The sequence below is a fragment of the Podarcis raffonei genome, chromosome 6, assembly GCF_027172205.1.
Source record: "Podarcis raffonei isolate rPodRaf1 chromosome 6, rPodRaf1.pri, whole genome shotgun sequence".
In the NCBI taxonomy this organism is placed as follows: domain Eukaryota; kingdom Metazoa; phylum Chordata; class Lepidosauria; order Squamata; family Lacertidae; genus Podarcis; species Podarcis raffonei.
The window spans coordinates 71402018-71426427 of NC_070607.1; the positions used below are offsets into that span (position 1 = coordinate 71402018).

At 43.1% G+C, this 24410-nt stretch overlaps 1 protein-coding gene across 1 annotated transcript; it reads right to left on the reverse strand.

Moving 5' to 3' along the window:
• Window positions 1-6951: 6951 nt before the first annotated feature.
• Window positions 6952-24060, reverse strand: EIF2S2 (eukaryotic translation initiation factor 2 subunit beta). The gene is made up of 9 exons (XM_053393948.1): window positions 23859-24060; window positions 19413-19593; window positions 18187-18290; window positions 16767-16905; window positions 14960-15060; window positions 12871-13019; window positions 11601-11657; window positions 8677-8762; window positions 6952-7405 (listed from the first exon to the last, which is right to left on the reverse strand). The coding sequence occupies exons 1-9, from the start codon at window positions 23871-23873 to the stop codon at window positions 7230-7232; spliced, it is 1008 nt and encodes a 335-aa protein (XP_053249923.1). The 5' UTR covers window positions 23874-24060; the 3' UTR covers window positions 6952-7229.
• Window positions 24061-24410: the final 350 nt, after the last annotated feature.

Sequence of the window (24410 nt, forward strand, 5' to 3'; positions counted from 1 at the left end):
AAACTGATTTCAAAGTAAGTCTACATCACATCAAGTATTTGTTTTGGTTCATATTGCTTAATTCACAGTTTCCCACTGATTCTTTTGTTCTTCCCACTGCTCTTTTTTCATATACAGGTAATTTGCCACTTACACGCAGTTAATTTGTGTGCATTCAGCTTTAAGTGCTTGGCAAAAAAAAATTAAAAGGGGGGGGAGGAGTCTGGGAAAAATGAGTTTGGCACTCCAATTTGCCATTGAACCTAATGTGTTTTGACTATACACAATTCTAGTTTTACACACTATCCCTGGAATGCATCCCCTGCCAAAGTTGAGAGTTGCCTGTATACCCAAATGCTAGCCATTCAGAACCACAAGTAGGATCCGCAACCAAACGTTGGAATGTGGTTATCCTGCTCAGCATTCCACCCAATCAGACCCTCTTCCAGGATACTCCATCCCATCTAACTATCAATTGGCATTCCCTAGCCACTAAGCATGCTCAGTCCTCATTGGGTGGGAGATTTTGCAGGGGGGAGGGTCTCCCTTAAATATTTCCCCCAAGCTCCTTTCACGAATAAATGGCAATATTAACGGTGGGTTCTTAAGCAAACTGAATGCACTACTAGCACAGTTCTAGTTTAAATTGTTTTGCTTGCGTTCGTTGCCCTTGCTGCAAACTGAAAGTGCTAAAAGATTGTCCTGGTGAAAAGCATGGATCTGTGTGCCTGTTAAAAGAGCCATAGATATGCAGCATCAAGTATAAGCAAGTATCTGTAGCGCAGGAGCCTGCCAGCTGCACCCACCACCCCTGCTGTGCTCATGCCACACAGGGGGAAATCAATCCACACATGTTAAGTCTAAAGTCTGCCTCAGTCAAACAGTCTGTCACATAGGAGCTAGTTCTGAACCGCACAAGAATTCACTTAGGGGGCTATAATCCTGTTCCAGAGCTTATTCGCATAAAATCTCCATTAACACATTCTGAGGCTTCATACATATGGTGCACTAAGCCAAACTGTGAGTTAGGGCAAGTTTGCAGGATCTCAGAGAGGAGAACGCAACTGCTATGCTGCTCCTCTCTGGTAGCTTTGCGGCTGTGACATGCTAAGATAATCCACGGCTTGTTTGGCTTAGTGTGTTCAAACTCATGCTCATGGTTTAGCTCTTTCCAGACTAACTATGGGTTTGTCCAGGGGAACTAAGCTATTAGCCTGGGTTCAAACATTCGAATATTGAAGTGGAAAGCAGAATTTTGGAGTGTTCTGAGCAGTACACATAAACGGTCTGCAAACAGCAAGTTGCAATTTACAAATACAATCAGATTGGCTCTCCGCAGTACTCACTCAACAATCCCAGCCTTTCAGAACTTGCTAAAAATTACCAAAATGTTTTGGGGGTCAGGACCAGCACTACCATTATGCAAAGTGGGGCAGCTCCGTCCGGCAGCAAATGCTGGGGGCTGGGGGCAGTGGCGGATACTGCACTCCATAATGAAAGGGGTAGGAATAGTTCAGGCTGGCGGGATCTACCCTGCCTTATTAGCAGCAAACCAGAGTCAAGTACAAAATAGTGACAGAAGTGAACATACTCTCAGACTTAAGGAACAGGGGGCCTCTGAGCATATACTCAGTCCAGGGATTTGTGTCAGTACCAGAACTGAGCACAGTCCTCACACAAAAATCCACACCCAGCTCTCTTCTTCCCCCTGCCTCCCCCCCCCCTTTAGTCATCTGTACAGCTTAATTAGTAGAGGGGGGGTTACTATTGCTACATAATTGAGACAGAATCCTTGCGGATCCTTGCAAACCACTAGGAAGTCCCAATGTACCTTCTGCCCACCACTCTTCATAAAGTTACAAGGTGCTGCCAGTGGTGGCAGGATCCATGCACACACACTATTAATACCAGCACAGATCTGGTATTCAAGATCCCTGCCGAGATTAATCCAAGCTAGAAGTGACTAAAGGTGACGTTTATACCCCAGGTCCCTAAGCAAACTCTTGCTCAGGCACTGATCTGATCCAGAGCTGTGTGGCTTCAGCAAAGTTGCTGCATCCTGCACCTTTGGACTTCTACCCCAAACATCAAAAATCTATTTGTGCTCTATATGCCACCAGAAGGCATGTTTCCTTGTCCCTATGCACACAATGACTAGTTGTTAAACTTAAGAAGCAAGGCTATAGCAGGGGAGCGGTAAATGTAGATGGGGTTCATAAAAGTGTCCTGTGAAGACAACCACAATGCCACAGTAACGTTACACAAGAGGCACTGATCTTGGCTTTATTAACTTTTGAAGATACATCTATCATAAGGTTACCAGACGTCCCAGATTTACAAACCAGCCCCCATACAAAATCCATTGACGTTGAAAAGTGTCCCCGGATTCATTGGAAAAAATCTGGTAACCTTAATCTATCATTCATTACAGTTCAGGTGCTATTTAAAAACATTTTCGACTTCCGGGTTGGCGCCATCGCCGAATGGCGGACTCCCTCCGAGCTCCGGAGGGAGCCTGCTCGGCAGGGGTTGGGTCCTACCGCATCGGCGACGCGGGGACCCTTAAAAACCACGGCCACGGAGGCCGTGGACATGGAGACTCGGCTGGCACTGCTAGCGCCCTCCCGACTCATGAAGGAGCCTTTTTAAAGGCTACGGATCGGGTGCCGGGGAGAAGCGTGGTGCTTTGAGTCCTCTGCTATCCCTGCCGAGCGAAGCCGCATGCCATCCGGCGGAGAGCGCTGACTTCTTCCATTGAGAATTCGGATTTGTAACAACAACCCGTGAGTAATTTGGAAACCGGGTTTAAAAGGAGAAAAAAAGAATTTTTTTTTTTTTTCGGATTTGATACGAGCGGGGGGGGGATCCAAAAAGGAAGTCAGTCCCCCTCCCTACTGTAAACCTTCCAAAACAAGGACTGGGAAACCAAGGTCCAAAAAGAATTGAATTGCTGATAAGAACTAAGAATTCCACGATGGGAAACTACAAGAACTGTGCTGGAGGAAGAATTGAGGGAGAAGGAAAACGTAACCCCCCCCCTGGGAACCGGGGTGATTGAGGAGAGAGCCTGGCGAAAAGCGAAGGAGATTTTGACAGCTGTCAAAGTAGCTGTCAAAGTCCGAAATTTAAAGAGGACTTGATTATGAGGACTTTGCTGGTTAATTTTGCTACAATTTGTTACAATTTGTCAAAACTTGGATATAAAATGGCGAAAACATGGATAACAATCGGACTTTTGGACTAGAGAAAACAAAGTTACAACAATCCCCCTAGAGGAGTTTCGGGACATTACAAAGAAGGTCGTAAGTGGAAAAATACCATGGGAATTCTACAGGACTGGTTATCTTCTGGGAAAGCTGCGAAACGGAAACAATATTGTGTCTACAGGGTGTTTAGCTAAACAATAGAATTTTCTATTGAAGAAAGGAAGGGACTGAACGTATGTTTTTGTTCCTGAATAACAATAATCCCTGCAGACCTACTAAACTTCTGAATTAGAACGTTTTGGCAGCGGAACAAGAGGAAATTGGACTACAACTTGGAAAGAACAATGGGGGGAGCTTTATTAAAGATTGGAAATTAAATGGTTTTAAAATAACTTTAAAAATAATTATAAAAAGAAAAAAGCCAGCAAGGAATCGGGGGGAAAATGTGATTTATGGACTTTAAGAATTCCAGGCAGACAATATGGATTAGTGGTCAGGGGGAAATTAAACCGGGGACGGGGGGGGGAGAACTAGAATCCAAAGGCTTGTCAACTATTTTTTGAATTGGCTTTTTTTCATTTACTATATTTTTTATTTCTTGTTTCTTATTTCTTTATTGTGTGAGGTGTCTTTATCACTAAAAAAAAGGGGAAATTGTGGAATGGAAAGGGGGTGGGCCCTGGGGAGAGAACTCTTGTCTTTTATTAAGGGTACTGGTGAGGACTGAATAATTTTAAATTTAAATTTGAATAATGGTTTAAACAAATTAAGTTTTAATTAGAACTGAGAACTTGTGGAGCCAACAATATGATAGGGGAATATGGTAGGGGTGGGGGAAGGAGGGAGTCCCGGAAAGAGGGTGTTTGAAAAGAAGGCTTTGAATGTATTCTATTCTTTTTCTTTCTGTATCTCTGAAAATCTTAATAAATATTATTTAAAAAAAAAAAATAAAAACATTTTCTTTTCTTTTTTACAAAACAAAACATGACTTTAGACTTTGCTGTTCTCAAGTCTTTGGCAAGAAAATAAAAATGATTCGGTAGCAAAACTGAGCTGTGTGATGGTACGCATACAAATTAAAATTCAAAAACAGAATGTGTTTAAACATTAAAACGTTGGAGGGGTCTGCAAAAACAGTCGGCCCCAGCTTGCTTTATATGGCTAACCCAGCTGCTATGGCTAATACTATGGATACATGCTACTCCTTCAAAGTATAGGACTCACCACAAATGCCCGCAAAGCACATACATATCACTGATTTATCCTCTTCCCTTAAGAATTAAAAATTCCCTGTGGATTAAAATTGTCAGTTGCACAGCAAGGCCCTGTAGTGTAATGAAGAGCGACTCTTTCCCCAATGCCCCTGAACATTTAAATTGCTTGAACCGTTATTTGTAAAATACTAAAACTTTAGAATCCAGCCCTGCTGGTTCAGAACAACAGCCTGTCTAATCTACTGTCCTGCTTCTCACACGGCTAAACTGATGCCTCTTGGGAAGTCCACTGGCTAGTCAAGAGGCCAATAGCCTTCACCTGTTGTCGTTCCCAAGCAACTGCTGTTCAAATGCATGGTGTCACGCAGCCATCGTGACCAGTAGCCATGGCAAAAGCTTTAACTACTGCTAAGTTACTTAACCACCTTTTAGTCACCAGCACGATTTACAGATTTCTGACATTTATTCAAGTGGTGAGGAGCCTATGAACCTTCAGGTGATGTTGGGCCCCAACTCCCTTCAGAGCCAGCCATTCAGGGATGAGGGAAGCTGTGGTCCAGCACTTGGGAGACACATTGCAGGGGGTGGGACGAGATGACCATGTGGGTGGATCCCTTCCAACTCTATAATTCCATCCCTTGTTCATGTCCCAGGCATTACTTTTGTTTGGGGTTTCAGAACAATCTTCAGGCTTTATCGATACACTCCAGCTTAGTATTATGTGAGAGAAAACTTTTCTATCCATATTATTCTATCATATCTCTTACCTTTTTAAATGCCCTGAAGACTGTACCCTTCACTTGGCAAGCTCAATTTGGGTTGCCCTGTTCTTCACATTTCCAAGCACAACTTCCTTTGAGACACAGTGACCACAACTTGCACAGCATTTCCAAGCATGGTCACATCACAGATCTGTATAAAGGCATTATAATATCGGTAGTTTAATTTCAGTCCCCTCTTCTAATGAACGTGCTTCTTTTCAGTTGCCAGTTTTCACTGAACTATCCACAATGATCCCATAATCCCAATCCAATATCTGCTCCCTAAAAACTCAGACCCCGTCACAGGCATATTAAGATTGAATTATTTTGCCCCAATGCACACCACTTTAGTTATAGACTGAACCACATTTGCCATTTTAACAAATAGTTTGGAGATACCCTTTTTGATGCTCTTCTGTTTTGACCCTCAATAATTTAGAATCATGATTAAACTTGTGACCTCACTGCTCACAGGTTCTTTATGAGAAAAGTTTAAAAAGCACCAGTACCAATACATATTCTTGAGAACTATATATTCTCACTCCCTGCTTCCTATTCTACCAGTTGCTGATCCGTAAGACAATGCACCCCTTACTGCATGACTACAAGTTTACACTTACCTGGGAATAAGTCCCACTGAATTCAACTAGAGTTGGTTTGGAATAAGCATGTGTAAGTTTGTGCTGTCAGGGATCTTTGTGAAGGTCTTGGACAGGTACACAGTCTAGCAGAGCATTCTTATCCACACACTTATTAATACTCTCAAAGAATGAAATAAGTTCTTTTAGCACGTTCAAACTGATAAAACAAATAGAGACTGTGGTATAAACACAAAGCTAATGGGCAGTTTGGTTTTTGTATCAGTACTCAATTCTTTTAACACACTATTAGGAATGGGAGGAAATTACACCAAGTAACTTGCAGGAAGCCTAGCAACAGGTGGTGATTGGCTAAGTTCTCCCTTATAAGCAGTATGACACAGCAGTCTGTTGTTGGGAGTGTTGAGTTTGGAATAGGAATTTGAATCTCGTCTCTGTGTATATAGTAGCTTGTACAAAGCTGTGCTTTATTCTGCTGCATATAATAAAACTAAAGAAAAATCAAGTTACTAGTCAGCAAGTTCTGTTCCTGGTCGTCATCCTGGAATTCACTGATTTGGCAGCTGGTAGCAAGAGTTATGGTTAAGATCCATCAACAAGGGGAAAAGAAAGAAACAGGATCAATTAAAGTTTAATAGGTGTATTATCTTCTTGGCTTCCATTATTAAGTGGACGCTTTCATTGAAATTGTGTGCAGAACACTTGGTACAGCCTTACAATTTATTTTGAAGATGCCATTGCTCTAGCACACATTTGGAAGCTAGCACTTGGCAGTGATAATGTGCATGTACCCTGACGTGTTTCCCAAACCTTATGCATTAGTAAGGTGCCCTGAACTCATCTATATTGGCATACAGATGAAACTGAGCCCAAGCATGGACAGGAAACCCAACCCTAATCAATCCAGATTTAATCATAAATACCTGTGGGCTTGCTCCATGTAACTAGATTTTTTTTATATCCATGGAGTCATTCATCTGAAAGAATCTATTTTTAATGACAGAATACTTTTATGAATTTCATTCATTACCTTTTCTCACTTGCTACTATAATACTTGTTCCAAGAAACAATTTATTTTTTAGAACACATTTGATTATTTGGAATCAGCCACAACACTCACATGTATTCACAGTATTATTGTCGCCATAGCAGTCATTTTAACAGAGAAACAGAAAGAAAGCTTGAAATGAGTCACTGTTATAATAACTTTAATTTGTCTTGCATTTTACAGAATTCTATGAACAGATTAAAAAGCACCTCCTCTCATCACACTTGACAGTTGGTAAAATATTCAGTTAGCAAATGTCAACAGCTTGAGGATCTGCATCTTGCAAGAATTTCACAGACCAACCCAAAGCCAAGCAGCTTTTACAATCTTGTTTTAATACATTGGAAATCCACTCAGGTCGTAAGCCTGTCCAGCCTTTTGTGCCCAGATCACTTTGAAAAATCCAGTGTCGACCAACCAACTAGTTAGCTTTGGCACGGAGCTGCGCTCTCTTGCCGGTGACAGCCTGGAAACCAGTTTTGATGCTGGCGACAGAGCAGCGCGAGTGGCAGGTCTCACACTGCAAAAAATATAATCTGGTGTCCTTCTGCAAGATTGTGTCTGGCGACCGACATGTGTGACAGGTGACATATTCCTCTGGGGGAACAATTAAACATGCTGAATTAGCAACGAGAGATTAACCAAAATTTCATATGCTGAACTGTATAGGATGGTTAGTTATTTAATTGTGTCACAGCAACATAATTTTCAAATTGCCTAGGTCACACCAATTGTCTCCAAGCACCAATGGTACTACTACAAAAAAATAAACAAATTATTTTGCGAAGACTAGAGTTAATAGCAGCTCTCTATTTTCCCCATATACTTGTTTTAAGAGTTAATGACCTCTTCTCAAATGAGCAGTACTGCACCATAGCTCATTAATACATCCTCCTGGTATGCCTTAGGATGAAAGTACTAAAGAATAACACTCCACGAAAAGTTCTATCTGCTTGCCCATTCACATTTAACCTATGTGCCACAGGACAGTTTGAGTGGTAGGTCTGGAAAGCAGCTCACAGGGCTCTGTGCAGATAAGTTAGTCAACTTTTTATCAAGGGAACTCTGAACTGCCAAAGGAAAGAGAAACACTTTTTTCTCTGACAATTCAGAAATTGCTCTTGCTGCCGAAACTGCTGCTGCCTATTGGACTATCAGTGGCTTTCCAGAATCTCAGGCAGAGGTTTTGCCCATCACCTGCTCCCCCAGTCCAGTTAACTACAGATGCCGGAGACTGAGCAGACTGAATCTTCCACACAGGATCTTCCACATCCAAAACTTCTATTTCTGTTATTGAGCTAGTTCTATTGTAAGCTAGCAAAAAGTCTGCAGTTGAATACACACGTTTTGTATGTGTGATATTCAAAACTCCTTAAGTTCACAAGAAGGGTTATTCATTTTGCATTTCAGCTGAATTGCTTCAGAAACCATCTAGAGCCAAGGTATTCCAGACAGGACCCCTTTTCCCATGCTACTCAAGGACTCAGATAGATGCAATGTAAAGAGATTTTGATCTGAGCCTCATGTTGCAAATAACGCCCTTCTCAGTGTCCACCTGGTCCAAACACTACTTGTCATATGGCAACCAGTGAAAATACGATGGTTTCAGAAGACATGACAATTGCAAGTTGGTTGTATTGCTACTTATGATGATGGATCTGCTATGGTTTGTTCTCTTTTGAAAGTTGTATGATTTATTATTTTTCACGATCATTATCCACATAAAGCTGGCGTAAATATTTTAGTTTAAAATGTGCACATTTCAGACAATATTTGAAACCTTCTCATGAAGTTATCAACTTGCCTCTTTCATGTTAAGTGCTAACAAAACACAGAAATCAACTTTAAATGAAGCAGAATATACTTACTGATATATCTTCTCAAGACATTTTCTATCTGTTTTTGTTGGAATCTTCCTTTGATTACAAGCTGGTTGTTACCATCTATAGAGCCACTGATTTGAAAGAAGAATTTTATAGTTTAGAACTAAATAACACTATCAAATAGAACATGTTTCTTTGGCTGCAAGCTTCCCTAATGCTAATTAAAGCATATACAAACTAAAGTTGCTGAGGATACCTCCATTTGTATGGAGGCAACAAACTTCATCACTTCTGCTAAAGCTGAACTCATTCCTAGAGTGCTGACAGCTTTGCAGCCAAAACCAGGCTATGCAGCATCAAAAGGGACATATCAATGTGCTCAGGGAAGGTTTACAGAATTTGTAAACTCTCTTAATAAGAATAATTCCAACATAAGATGGGGGTGGGGGGGTCCCACAACAGCTTTACTGTGCTTGCTGAGTAGCTACAGAACATCATGAGATTGTTGAGAAAGAAACAGCAGAGGGTTGGGATGGTGGATGGTGGAAGTATGTGGTTTAAGGGGAAGAGTTAACACTTTCCTTTTTCTCCTCTCCTTTCCTTCCTGCTGCAAATTGTTTTTACTTAGCTGGTATGGTAAGAGAAAGAGAGAGAAGAAAAACACAGACCAACGAAGTAGAAGTTGAAGCTAGCTGAGTGAAAAGACTAGAATGAAAGAATGGAAAGTGAGCAGTTTTATGTGTATCTTTTCTTCTACTGCCATTTACTCCATTTTTCCTTCTCCAAGAGAAATAAGCAGATGATGATACAGAACAGTAGAAGAAAAACAGAACAAAAAAGAGTAGAGAGAACAGGTCGTTTTCAAGTTAACACTGAGAAGTCACCGGGGAGAGAAGTGTGAGCTGTGCATAAAACTCTAAGAGTTTAGTATAGCTGGAAAAAGAGAAGAGTTCTTACTTTTAAAAAAACACCAGGTCTTATTTAGTGCAATACAGTGGTACCTCTGGTTGCGAATGGGATCCGTTCTGGAGGCCCTTTCACAACCTGAAAGGAACGCAACCCGCATCTGCACATGCCGCGATTCGCCGCTTCTGCACATGCATGTGACGTCCCTTTCTGGTACTTCCAGGTCGCCGTGGGACGCAACCTGAAATCGCTCAACCTGAAGCAAACGTAACATGAGGTATGGCTGTACATTTAAAAATAGGCCTCATTTTCATTGTCGCCTTATAGCAGTGTTTGGGACAGGAAAGAGTCACTAGCAAAAGCCTTGCAATGTTCACTGTTATTTTCCTATTACAGCTGAGAGGTTGTGCTGAGAGAATAGCTTATGGCAGCCCTATAATGTGGCTTATTAATATGGCAGGCTAGAGGCGGGGCTGAAGCAGGTTTAAATTAAGTGCCCTGTGCCTTTCAAGCTGCAGCAAAGGTCAACCTGCTTAAAAACAGACCCCTCAAACCACCATCCATGCCAAATCAGAACTGAAATATCATCTGAAGCTTCATGTACCATTGATTTACATTCCCACTGGTTGCACTTTTAAGCATTTTTTGAAAAAGTACATGAAGACAAATTCAAACTAGAGCAAGGACTCCCATCTTGCCTGCTCTCTTATATGTTTTTTCAGCTCCTTTGGTCAAGAAACAGCTGGGTGGGGTTATCTGGAGGTTTGGAGTACATTGTCAGCAGTATACTGATGACATTCAGCTCTATTTCTCTTTTACACCTGCAGGTTCGGCAGTGGAAGTGCTGGACCAGTATCTTGCCTTGGTAATGGACTGGATGAGAGCCAACGAACTGAAACTCAATCCAGATAAGACTGAGGCATTGTTAACGGGTGGTTCCCTAGACCAGATGGGTGGGAAATTGCCTATTCTTGATGGGGTTACACTTCCTCTGAAGGACAGGTTTGTAGCTTGGAGGTACTCCTGGATCCTTTGCTGTCATTCAAGGCTCAGGTGGCCTCAGTGGTCCGGAGTGCCTATGCCCTTTTAAAATGTGGATTGGGGGGGGACAGGGGAGTTACTGGATTATTTTTATTTTGATTATGTATGTTGTGGTTTTATATTTGATTTTATTCTGTGAACCACCCTGAGACCTCCAGGCATGGGGCGGTATATAAATTCACTAAATAATAAAAAATAAGAAAGCTCAAGTAATACATGAATGCCAGGAATACCCTTCTAAGTTCTGTTCACCACATCTAATCCCAATCTGCAAGCAAGAAGAGTTAAAGTGGTACATCAGCCAACAAGCTAATCATAAGCCGGCCACTTAAGACTTGCCCTATCTATCTTTAAGAAAGAGACACTGCAAAGAAAAGGAAAAAAACCTTGATCAAGCCTGGATTCCAAATAGCCTGAGGTTACTTCCACTCGCCAAATAGGCTTGCTTGCTCTCCCTCTGAAAATTAGGAACCAGGGCTAGTGTGAAGGACTACAGCTGAGGGGGAGGAAGAAATCTGTGCCCCTCCCCCTGTGTGCATACATGTCTCTGAGTGGATGCTGCGAGTCAAACATCCCCCCCCTTTTTACTCCCAAATTACCTTTTAAGTACAAGAACCTGAACCTTGGGAAAGGATGCAGAACTGGTTGCCTTGCAAAGTACTTGTTTCTTTTCCCCCTGATAAGCTTAATTACTAGCATTTAGAAGCAGTAGTATGCATCTGCACCTTTAAGAAATATCTGCTGCAAGAAACCTTCAAGCTCATGAACGGTACTAGCAGCTGCCCCAAGGGAAAATATGGTCTTCTTGCAAACAGCTCCCACCTTTCCTCCCATAAGCCCATAGCACTTTAAGATATATGAATTTCAAACCTAAATATGCAAAAGCAACACCTTTAATAGCAAGTTTACTTAACTTCCAGAAGAGAGAGAATGAATTTTAAAATAGTTTACCCAGAGAAGACAGCGAACATCTGCATTCAGGAAACACTGGAGTACACACTGCAGAAGTGGAAGGTGCTTACCTTGTACCCAATTCTGCAAGCAAGAAAGCCAAGAGGTGCTTTGGTTGACGATGTAATCTATAAAGAAAGAAGTTTACTGAAGGCAACCTTGTTTAGGGAAGTTTTTAATGACTGATGTTTTCATGTATTTTTAACCTTCTGTTGGAAGCCGCCCAGAGTGGCTGGGGAAACCCAGCCAGATGAGCGGGGGTAGAAATAAAATAAAATAAGAAGAAGAAGTAGTAGTAGTTGTTGTTGTTGTTAAGTTATGATCACAAACTATATATTTAGGGGACTTAGTACTAAGCAAATAGCCCAGCTCAATGCAGTGATTAAGTGCTCAGTAATTTCTTCCACACATCATCATCTGACCTAGAACATAGTATTACCTAGGGTCTCTAAGGGCACATCTGCAAACAGGAGAAACTATGGTGGGCATGACACACTGCCACCAAGTACACATCATGAAGTGTTCTATGGACAGTGGAAGGGAACTTGTGGGCACCAGGAAAGGCCTTGACAGGTACATGTGTGTCCACAGGGTCAATGTTGATGTTTCTCAATGTAGGGATGTAATATGAAAAGTCAGGATATAAAACTTTCAGCAAAATCTGCCTGACGAGGAGCTCTTTGAAGAGAGCAAAGCATCAGTCAAGAAAAAAATAGGGAAGGAGAGTTTAGCAAGATATAAATCTTCAAAGTAAACACCAGATTGCTTCTATTTCAGCAGTAAGAGACTTAGATAACACGGAAAACTGATCTGACATTAATTAGTATTCCAGTGCAACACAGACACTATTGGTTGGTTTCTGAAAGAATGCTTTCAGTGAAGACTCACTGAATTAGAATTTAACACAAACACACAAAGATGGTTTTGAGTGGGAGGCTGGCAGAGACATCCAGTATCCCTAAGGGTATGAAAGGGCTGGTTTAATTCACAAGAAATTAGCTGGTCTTTTGTTTTGTTAAACACCATTGTGTTTCTGCAGAGCTATCCCAAACTCTCACCACACACCCAAGTGAAGACTCCTTCCGTGTAATAACCTTTAGTGGTGATGCATTAAGTTCAGTTCTTCAACTGTCTTCGATGTCTGACAAAGCTAACATCTTTGAAGTGAAGATGGTTCTATACTTGAGCCATTAATTCTTCAGTAGGGCTACTCAATTGCTTGCAACTGAGTTCCCTCCAGTCCATGCAATTAAATAACTATACAGCATACAACGTAAGGATCATGGTTCCCCTCCACCCAATGCTGGACCCTGCTCCAAGTTGCAATACCGACAGACTTACAGTTTACAGATATCTGTGAAGTTGACAAATGATGTTTTCTTGGTTCCTACTCTTACAACTTGTGGAGGCTTCATGACAAATTTTCGTTTTTCACCAGCTACCATATCTGGATTTTTTTCTCGCATAATGTTGAAAACACGATTCAGCAACTGCAAACACATGGGGGGGGGATATCTATAACTTCAGTCATGAACCATCTCTCACTTTATTGTTACCAAAAAAGCAAGGGTTTTCCAGTGATCATGTCAACATATTAAGTTTGGCTTTGGGGTTGGTGGTGATGGGGGATTTTGATCTTCTGTGACGTGTTTTAGAACAGCCCTTCTCTCATGCTCTGGCGCACCCCACCAAACCACACAGAGGACAGCAGAGTTGAACTGGGGCTTTCAATCATGTCTACAGCTGTAAACACAGAGAGCCTATTCTCACACGCCATTAAGTGTACAGAGAAGTCTAAAACTCCCATTTTTAGGCATATTTTGTGACAGGGAATTTCATTAGCACAAGCAGTTTCTGAGCTCTGGATGCAGTACTGCGCCTAGGATTTCAGATTAAAACTGCCGAGTGGAAGAAAAGGAGGACCTTTGTCTGCCTCCCCACTTCCAGCTACTCTCTGAAGCCTAAAGAGGCCCTCTTAAGAATTTTAGGGGGGTGGGCAAGGGAAGGACTAGACCATGTGAAAAATGAACACAGTATTTTAGCTGCAGTTCATTCATTTTCAGCTTTGTATTCTTGTACTTAAAAAAGTGCACCTAGACCATGAGTAGGCAAACTAAGGCCTGGGGGCCAGATCCAGCCCAAACGCCTTCTAAATCTAGCCTGTGATGGTCTGGGAATCAGCATGTTTTTACATGAGTAAAATGTGTGCTTTTATTTAAAATGCATCACTGGGTTATTTGTAGAGCATAGGAATTGGTTCATTATTATTTTTTTTCAAAATATAGTCCGGCCCTCCACATGGTCTGAGGGACAGTGGACTGGCCCCCTGCTGAATAAGTTTGCTGACCCCTGACCTATACATTCCATTGTTGGGCCATAACCTAGGTTTAAGGTACCATTTAGCTCCTTGCTTTCATATCTCGGTTTCTAACACTGGTACAGAGAGGTCAGTGGCAAAACCAGTGGCTGTTATGTCCTCTGCATGTTAAACACATGGAACCAAGCTTTTAATAGCAGTGACCAGACTCTTGTTTTAGCTCCTCAGAGAAAAAAGTAATAATGTCTCCAATGAAACAATAACAATTTATGTCATATTGCTTCCTTTTGCTTTGTAAAGTGTAGCAAGGGAAGAAGTAGGGCTAGAAATCATAACTAAAGGCCACAAAAAGCAGTAGTTCCCAACTATACTCCAAGAGGTTGGTGTAAGCTCTCCCTGCTGGGCAAATCTGAAGACATCAAGAATTAGGAGATGCATTTCAAACATCTTGCATCACTGCTACTGCTTCCTCAGCAAGTCCCACTCTGCATTTTCAGAACCACAGATTGCAGTAAGTTATTTTATTTCTATTTACTGATAGCAAGTGCACGTGTTTCTGGGCAGGAGTTAGGGCTGAACAAGGAATGTTCTTCGCCTTAGGGAAGGGCAGAAAAGGCCCTATTCACATTAATTGTTACTTTAGTTTAACACCATATTCAGTCCTCTATGCCTCAGCCCCTATATTTCATTCAGAGTTGTGCTGACAGGCATGCATGTTGCTTTAAACATGAGAAATAACCTTATTCTTGACCTTTTTGAATTAAGTGTACAGGAGTAAAGCCCACTCTTCTGTTTCCAAAACATATCTTTCTGTCACCAGGCAACTGCTTGTGCCACAGGAAGCATGTGACTTTGATGAACATAATCTTCCTGGCCAGAAAGACAGCGTTAAGAACTCTCACTGAAGTGTATGTGAATGTACTTCATGACCTCCTGATTAAAGCCCTACAGAAATAATTCATTCTCCTTTGTTCATGCAACAACAGCCCAAGTTTAACAAAATGCACGAAGCCTTATATAAATCGAAAGCAATTTTAGGCTATATTTGTTCACATGCCCCCCAAACAAGCTATCGACAGAAACGGATTAGTAAGAGGCATATAAACTATTTACCTCATCATATGTGTAGTCCCTCTCTGAGCCTGCCCATGCAGGTCCGGACTGAGAGCTAAAGGAGATTCCATCATCTTTTTTGCTGTCTTCATCCTCCAATGCTGTAGAGTAAGAAATATACTTGAGATCGAAGGAACTGTCTTCCAGTTGGTCTTGGACAAAGTGTCATTTACTTTTCCAAAAGTGGGATACAAAAGAAAACTTTAAACCAACTAACAACAGGCAGAAACTAGTCTTGAAAGTTAAGGGATCATCTAAAGTGACACTGGATCATTCTGGAAGGGAAACACAGCTCTCCCTTGTCTTCCCATGGAAGTGTTTGGCATATGTGAATAGCAATTAGTTTTACAGGGGGGGAAATGAAAATGTTCAGATTTGCTAAATCAAATAAAAATGGCACTCGCATGATTTGTGCACAACTATGGCTTATCATGAACGAACAAGCATGCTGATGTTTATTTAGAAATCTGTGGCTGCTTTGCTCCTTCCTCTGGCCCTGCTGCTGCCGCACTACCAGGAACTAAGCCATGGTTTGGCTTAGTAGTTTGTGCAAACCCAGCGTCATGGTTTGTTCCCCCTAAACCAGGCATGGCCAAACTTGGCCCTCCAGATGTTTTGGGACTACAACTCCCATCATCTCTAGCTAACAGTACCAGTGGTCAGGGATGATGGGAAATATAGTCCCAAAACACCTGGAGGGCCGGGTTTGGCCATGCCTGCCCTAAACAAATCATGTGCATAAGAACAAACCTTGCTGCTTTGTTACAACTCATGGTTTGAAGAGAGAAGCCATGAGTGCAGATGTGCATGCAATCTAAATCCACAAACAAAAGAGGAGAGAGAGGAAGGGAGATGCAATATTGTCAGCTTTTCTCAAGAAACTCCGGGAATTTTAATTCAACGTAACCTTGGTATCTCAAAAAACAGTTCTCAGTATACACAAAAGAGTCCCAGGGTTTCCTGGAGAAAACTGTATTAAGGCTTAAGTTTATGGTTATTTTAGATACAGGCAACGACTGTTTTAGGTGTGTCTACTAGGTGTGCAACAGCACATTGCTCTGAACCCAGAAGTGCCCCAAAAACGGCACAAAAAGGGGTGGTGTGGGGCGGCCTTACATGGGTCCCAACAACACATGCACAGCAGCAAATCAGTTGCTGCCTGTACTAGCTTTGAAGAAATGACCTCCCATTGTTTTGATCAGGGGTCAGCAAGGTTGATCTTGCCTCGGCCGGATCAGTCCTGTGGAGACCCCTGCGTGGGCTGGATTGTGTGTGTGTGTGTGTGTGTGTGCACGCACGCCTGCGATTTCCAGCGTGTGCGCATGCACAGATGCGATTTCCAGTGCCGCGAAAGTGAGTCCGCGTGCCGCACTGTGCCGGTTTAGCACAGCGCGTGAGTGGGCGGCTCGGTTCCAGGGCGGCTTGTGGGCTGGTCAAGCAACCTCCGTGGGCTGCTTCCGGCCCATGGGCCTTAGGTTGCTGAACCCTGGGTTTTGATTGGCAACTGAAAGTGAGATCCTATTGAGAGTTTCAAGAGTTCCCCCTCCCTTCATGGGACCCCACTGGAATTCTGAGCAAGCATAAAGAGAGGAAGGGAGAGACATTGAAAGAAAACATCATAGAAGGAAAGATGGCTGCATAACTATATGCTGAACTGTATGGTGAAGTTGGAGCTACTGTGGAAGTAAATGTTATGAAAGACAACTTTTCTTCCACTCTACTAGGTGTGAACATGTTTTGTTCCGACAATTAAAATTATTCTTTCACTCATAGCAAACACACACACAAAAGAAAAATAGAAAATCACCTTCATCTTTATCCAATATGTCATCCTCATCTGGAAACTTCACAGTCTTCTTCTTCTTCTTCTTTCCAAGCATGATATCAAGGTCATCTTCTGCTTGTTCTGCTGCTACCTCTTGAACATCCCCCTCAATTTTCAGGTCCTTTAACATAATGTGGAAGGACATAAAATAGCAGGCATTTATACAAAGTAACAGCAAAATTAAAAGTGCCACTCTACTGAGAGGCTTCATAGGCCAAACAGGAAGGCCATTTGCTGTGATTTTCTTCCCCTCAGCCCAATTCTACTCCACAGGTTGAGGTACCCTCTCTAGAGCAGATTTAGAGGGGAGGGGAGGGAAATATCACCCCAAATGGCTTCCCTTCCCATTCCACTGGCAGAAGTCTTCCATCAGTAGCATGGCATCACTGGATGCAAACCAGAATATGGCAGAGTTCTAAAATATGCAACATGCTCTTCATGAAAACTGAGCCACCATTATCTACTGAAAATTTGATTCTAGAGTTCCTTTTCTCAAGTATCTAAGTGCTTTGGTACAAGTGATTCTTAGAATGGATACCACACACTGTGACTGTATTTTTAAAAAATTAAAAGTGCTTTATTGCCTACCCTTCAAACAGAATAACCAGGGTGGCTGGTGGCTGCTAGTTTGTAACTCTTGAGTGTACATAGTCAACAGATCCCAGCTGGTGCAAGGCATCATTTAGGAAGGAACATAGGATAGGCTAATGTTGCACAACCAACAGTGCAGCATATGGCAATTACAGCAGCAGAAAACAGCAGAGTACAACGGAATCACATCTCATGCACATTTAACTTGCAGCATTTAAACTAAACACAGTTGAAGGCTGGCTGGTTGAAAACCTGCAAGTTAAATGCGGAGCCAGAGCAAAGAGAAGCAAGGCAGAGAGGTTAAAAAGTGGCAGTGATGTCAACCAACCAGGATGACATCAAAAGATTAGACAAATTCATGGAGGATAAGGATCTCAATATCTACTAGCCACAATGGCTATGTTCCACCCCACTGTCAGAGGCAGTATGCTTCTGAATACTAGTTGCTGGAAATCACAGCATACTGTTAAGATGCTTTTGCTTAACCACAGCTTGCCATATCATTGCATTACAACTCTTCACCCCTGTGCCAAAGAAGGTTCATTCCTGCCATGCTAAACTATGGTTTAATATTATATCCACACCAGTCCAATGAGTGGTAACCAATGTTTTTAACCAAGAAAAGGAAAGGTATTTTTCTGTGAGCTCAACTCTCCTTCTGTTCATGGAGCAGAAGTATTAGATATCACCAAATATATCTAGAGCTACATGATTTAACCAACTAAACTTCTACAGGACTGATGCTGTATAAAATATTTAGTCTAGAGCAGTAAGGGAAAAGGGCACAACTGAGTAATTTTGGAAGACTGACCTTTACACCCTCTTCAGCTTCGTCTATGTCAAATATCTTTTTTGTTTTCTTCTTCTTCTTCTTTTGATTGAAGAATGTTAAATCGTCTAAGTCATTTGATGCATCTGAAAGTCAAAAGAAACATTACAGAGCAATTATATTACAAAAACGCAACACTGAAATATATTCGTCAATATCATGTAAGCAGCAACAATAATTTAGGAATAATTCTCCAGACCTTTCTACACCCAGCAGCAACATTTCAAGATTAGTGCAAATCAGCTTTAGCTTAGCTGCCATCAAATGAAGTGATTGTGTGAATGAAGTTGTCCATTTGAAAAAATATTGTGCAATACCTTAGCAATGTGTAGAAAGTTGATGAATGGTGACTTTTGAAGATGCCATCACCATTCATGACTGACATAGCATCTGACTAAAAAAATCAAAGTGTGCTACTGAAAGTTTAAACAAGAACTGGTTCCCAGTTTTTTTAAAAAATAGAACCTACATTTTGGAAGGCATGACATACCACAGAAGGTAGGGTTTAATGCTACATGCCCCCGTTACTTTAATATTTGTAATAGCAGGAGTAGGAAGTGAAACTGCTGGGTTGCTTTATATCCTGTTAATAATAGGAAAATACAAATCTAACCAGGATTCTTATGAAATGCACAAAATAAGCTTGTAGCCCAATCCTTTAAAAGTGCTACAGAATTAAAATGCTTACCAATGAAGGCAGAAGGCTGGCATAAACAAAATGGTTAGAATAGACTGGAGAGTTGCAGGTGGCAGGAGAGGAACAGGAAATCTGTTTGTGCAACATTGGGTTTGTCATATGTAACAGATGGGGGTCCCCAGGGCTGCAATCCTATGAATTGATTCAGTGGGTTTGGTGTACCTAATTCTGCATGTGAATAGCAGAATTAGGACCTTTGCTTCCTAAATTCAAGGAAGTCATGACAGCAAACATGGGGTTATCACATGTAAATTTAACTACTGCAAGGCAAGGTAGATTTAGTTACCATATACAGTGGACGCTCGGGTTGCAAACGTGATCCGTGCGGGATGCACGTTCGCAACCTGCAGCATTCGCAACCTGCAGCGGCGCATCTGTGCACGCATGGGTTGCGATTTGGTGCTTCTGCACACAGTAACCCGTTCCGGTACTTCCAGGTTTTGGGGGGTGCGTAACCTGAAAAATGCAACCTGAAGTGGCTGTAACCCAAGGTATGAAGATTTTAGTTTACCTTTTCTCCTGCTGTCCTCTTCATCTGCTTCTGTGTCTTTGTCTTCCACTGGCTCTGGCTCCATTTCTTTTGTTTCTGATAACTGCATTTCTTCTGTTTGTGCATCTCCTCCTTCTTCATCAAGCATAAAGGGCTTCTTTTTCTTCTTCTTCTTCTTGCTCATAGTAGGATCAAAAATCATCTACAACAAACAAGTTTTCTTATGCAACTTTAAACCTATTTTTAAAACAATTCTCCAGCTTAAGCTAGTTTACCACCTATATTTAAGCAACCAACATTCTATTAAAGTTAATATTTCCACCATGACCTGCAAGGAGTTTCATAATTTGAACCAAGGTGGGGGTGAAGATGCTCTACTACCTTGCAGAATTCAAAGTTTAGTTTAACAGGGTGGTTTTTTTTTAAAAAAAAAGGCATTTCAATATTTCTCTAACAGATATTGGTTTGGTTTGCACATCACAATAACGAGCAATTTATCTTAAACCATGTTTTAAACATTAAAAATGCCTCCCACAAGCCATAGCATGGCTTCTCTGTCATCTGAACCAGGACCAGGACTTACTTGAAACAAACCATAAGCAGTAAGCCAGAAATAAACCTAACAAGCCTTGATTTATTTCTGACATACCACTTCTTGTGTGTTTGCTCCTGCCAGGCAGGGAGGAAACAAACTAGAGGCCAAAAGCAAAATCTCAAGAATCTCCTCTGTGCCTTAAGAATTAAACTAATACAGTGGTGCGTTGCAAGACGAACGCCTCGCAAAACGAAAAACTCGCAAGACGAAATAGTTTTCCGTTTTTGAGTCGTTCCGCAAGACGAATTTCCCTATGGGCTTGCTTCGCAAGAAGCAAGCCCATAGGGAAATCTCCGGGGACCTCTTTTAAATGCTGGTGGTGGGGAGCAAAGCCTTTCGCCCCCCTCCGGTCTTCAGAAGAGGTCCAGTAAGGCCGGCGGGGGCCGAAAGGCTTTGCTCCCCACTGCCAGCATTTTAAAAGCGGTCCGGGATAGCAGGGATGCGCTGCGCTTTCCCGCTATCCCGGACCGCTTTTAAAATGCTGGCCATCGGGAGCAAAGACTTTCGCCCACCGCCGGCCTTCAGAAGATGTCCTGGACCTCTTCTGAAGGCCGGCGGGGGGCAAAAATCTTTGCTCCCCCCCGCCTGCCTTCCCGGGACAGCGGAGACTTCTCCGCTGTCCCGGGGCGATCTTAAAATGCTGGCGGGCGGCAGCGAACCCTTCGCTGCCGACCCCCAGCATTTTAAAAGCCCCCGGGACAGCGAAGACTGTCCCGGGCGATCTTAAAATGCTGGCGGGGGGCAGCGAAGCCTTCGCTGCCGACCCCCAGCATTTTAAAAGCCCCCGGGACAGTCTTCGCTGTCCTTGGAGCTTTTAAAATGCTGGCGGTTGGGAGGAAAGCCCTCCTGTCCCCGGAGCTTGCGGGGTGGGAGGTGGGGAGAAGGGCTTTTCTTCCCACCGCCAGCCTTCAGAACAGCCTTCTGAAGGCTGGCGGTGGGAAGAAAAGCCCTTGTCCCCCCCCCCAGCCTTCAGAAGAGGTCGGGGGACAGACTGTCCCTGGACCTGGTCTGAAGGCGGTTTCCATAGGAACGCATTGATTGATTTTCAATGCATTCCTATGGGAAACGGTGCTTCGCAAGACGAAAAACTCGCAAGAAGAAAAACTTGCGGAACGAATTAATTTCGTCTTGCGAGGCACCACTGTAGTCTCATTCTGATTAGTTCTCTCTCCACAATAAACTTGTTTGCCTATTAAATGCATTTTTGGACTGCTTCCCCCCAGCATGCACTGCAATGTTGAGAGCAGGATGAATGTTTTCCCTTAGTATCCACTATGACACTACAGATTGGTTCTTACATTATTGGAAGACATGCAAGTCTCATGCAGAAAGAACTGCATGTATTTCATAGCTCTCCAAATGATTTCAACATTATGCCAGATACACTGATAATAAACAAGCATGCATATAACCCTTGTGAAATTTTGATTGGTCTTATTGTGAATTTGGTCTTTTTCTGTGCAATATTTTAAAACAATCTTATGTAGATATTTTAGTTTGCTACCCAGTGGTGCCATGAATGACAGCAGCACATGCATCACATACTTAGCCCAGGAACTTATAAAAACAGCTGTAGTGATTACTCCTCAACATGTTCAGAAAAATGATGGGCTAAAATACTCTTGACTCATCAAGCTAAAGTGAGAATTCTTCTGGGTGGAGAAAAGTTTCTGAATAGCCAGGTACAGTTCTTAATTTCTAGATTATGTAGGTAATGTCACCTAGTACATTATAGTTAAGGATACCAATTTAAAACTTAGGAACATGTGACAATGGGCTAACAAGTGTTCACAAACAATAATTATGGGATAAATCTACTGAAAGCTCTATTCTGTACTGGGTACGGTCTGAAGGCACCTGAGGGCGTCAACTTGCTGGAGGTAAACAGGTTGCATGGGAGCCCTTCTGGAAGCCATATATACACCACCTTAAGTTCCATGGCAGGTGAAAGGTGGCTATATAAATGTAAGAAAATAAATCAGAAACTATATAGCCAGAAGCTTCATATACATTGGTGCAGACCACATGTACTAGTATACAAAAAAAAATCTGAACCAGTAACTTTCTAGCAGGTGTGATTGTACAACTACTAATTAGTAACTCAGAATCAAAAGTATAAGCCCCTTATAAAGACTTTTATAAAACCTGTTCTAAAGACTACAAAGTCCCAGATGCTTGAAAATCTGAAGCTTTTTCATTCCTGTGCTGGAGTAGTGCTTTAATACCTGATCCTAAGCTACTTCAGGTGTAGCACATTATTTTTTAAATCTTGCACCTGCAGTTTTAGGGTGTAAACCATGGGTAGGCAAACTAAGGCCCAGGGGCCAGATCTGGCCCAATCGCCTTCTCAATCTGGCCTGTGGATGGTCCAGGAATCAGCATGTTTTTACATGAGTAGAATGTGTCCTTTTATTTAAAATGCATCTCTGGGTTATTTGTGGGGCCTGCCTGGTGTTTTCACATGAGTAGAATGTGTGCTTTTATTTAAAATGCATCTCTGGGTTATTTGTGAGGCATTTCCCCCCCCAAAAAAATATAGTCCGGCCCCCCACAAGGTCTGAGGGACTGTGGACCAGCCCCCTGCTGAACAAGTATGCTGACCCCTGGTGTAAACCCTAGCACATCTCTGGGTTAGAAGCTGCACAATGTCACCACTACCATAGAAAGGAGTGGAAAAGCTCAACCATCTAATCAACAAATCTTAATAAAAACAAACCATCGATAATTTTATTCTGCACAAAAGACTAGGTACCTAAATTGATTCAAGACAGCCAGCTTGCCTTGATCAGAACTTAAAATGAGGAGTTTAATTCTTCCTTACTCCAAGCAAGATTACAAGCTTAAATCAATGCTGTTAAGTATGCCAATTCTTTTCAAGTCCATTTATTTCACAAGTTCCAAGAGTCATTGACTTGATGAGCTTCACAATTAATTCTAAACCTTAATTTCCACAAAACGTTGTTTGGGGCTCAAGCAACAAACTAGCACAAACACAGCATGCAAGTACTACACAGGCACAATTGTCCATAGTACAAAAGGATGAGAAAGCCCAGCCTACGGAAGTGGGGGTAAAGAGAGAAGAGCTCTGCTAACTCTCTAAACAAAAGCACAAGATGTGTTGGCTGTACTGTACACCTAAGCACATCAAGCGTGGTTACAACGGTTTAACACCAATTAAAGAGGCAGGGGTCTTCCCCATCAGCACAGAAGTCGGGATAAAGCACAGGGTATTCTAATCCACACATTACGTGATGGCGAGCACAGGCCTGCTGTGAAACGTGCACTTCACTGGCGCCCACACCCAACGCTTCCAGCACCTTTACACATGCTTGTAACCAAGATGGCTGCACTCACTCTTTACGTTTTATGGCAGAGGCTTTTCTCTTTTTAAAAAAATAAAATTAAAGGCTACTAAGTGTACACGCATGAGCCAATTCGCGTTTGATGTAACGTGTGAAGAGATTCTGAGCGCTCTCTGATTTCTCAGGGGCGGAAGGGAAGGGAGCGAGCTCGTGTCCTCGAATAGGCATCGAATTCGCCCCTGAAGGAAACGGGATGCTGGACGGGCCTGGGGCCTGGATCCAGCGGGCCTCCCTTTTATGTCCTGATCCGTGGAAAGGGAGAGGAAGTACCTCGCTGCCCATTAGAAGGGACCAACAAGCGCCTCTCCCTAAAGCGACTCGGGCGAGGACGGAGCGACCTCCGTTCAAGCCGGAGGAACCAGCGCGACACGAAGCAGGCCGGGCAGGGGAGCCCCCAGCCGGTCTCCGGCCAGGGCGAGGGAAGGCCTCAGGCCTGGCTCCTCACATGGCGGCGGAGGCGGCGGCCACAGCCCCGCGTCACCCGAGGCCTAGGCGCGCCCGGGCCCTCACCTCGTCTCCCGACATGGCTGCGGCTCTCGCCGGCCCTCAAGGCAGAAGCTCGGAAGGGTTCGTCCCCGCTCTGGGTGGCCGCAACGCCGCCGGCCAAGTCAGTCACTCCTCGCTCCGTCTCCCAGGCGCCTCTCGCCTCTCTGCCCACCTCGCCGCCGCGCTCAGCTCTTGCATCAGCAGCAGGAGGAGACAGGAGACAGGGGCCGGCTACCCCGGATGGACGCATGCGCAGCACTCACTCCACGCCCCGCCTCGCCCGAGCCTCTCGGGAATCGTAGTCCAGCCGCTGCGCAAGCGCAGCAGGAGTCCGGGGATTGGGACTACAGCACGTGTTGCTCAGGGGATGAGGAAGTCGAGCTGGTGAGGTCACAGGCAGGCAGGCAGGCAGGCAGGCAGGGCGGGGCCTGGCGCGCGTTAGTCGAGCGGCAGGCGCGCCACGGGCGGGGGGAGTCTGCAGGGCGGATCCGGTGTTTCTTTGGCACGTCGGAATGGGCGACGGTATTCGTGTTATCAATCCGAACATTTCGCCAGTCGAAAATGCATGCAGTCTTG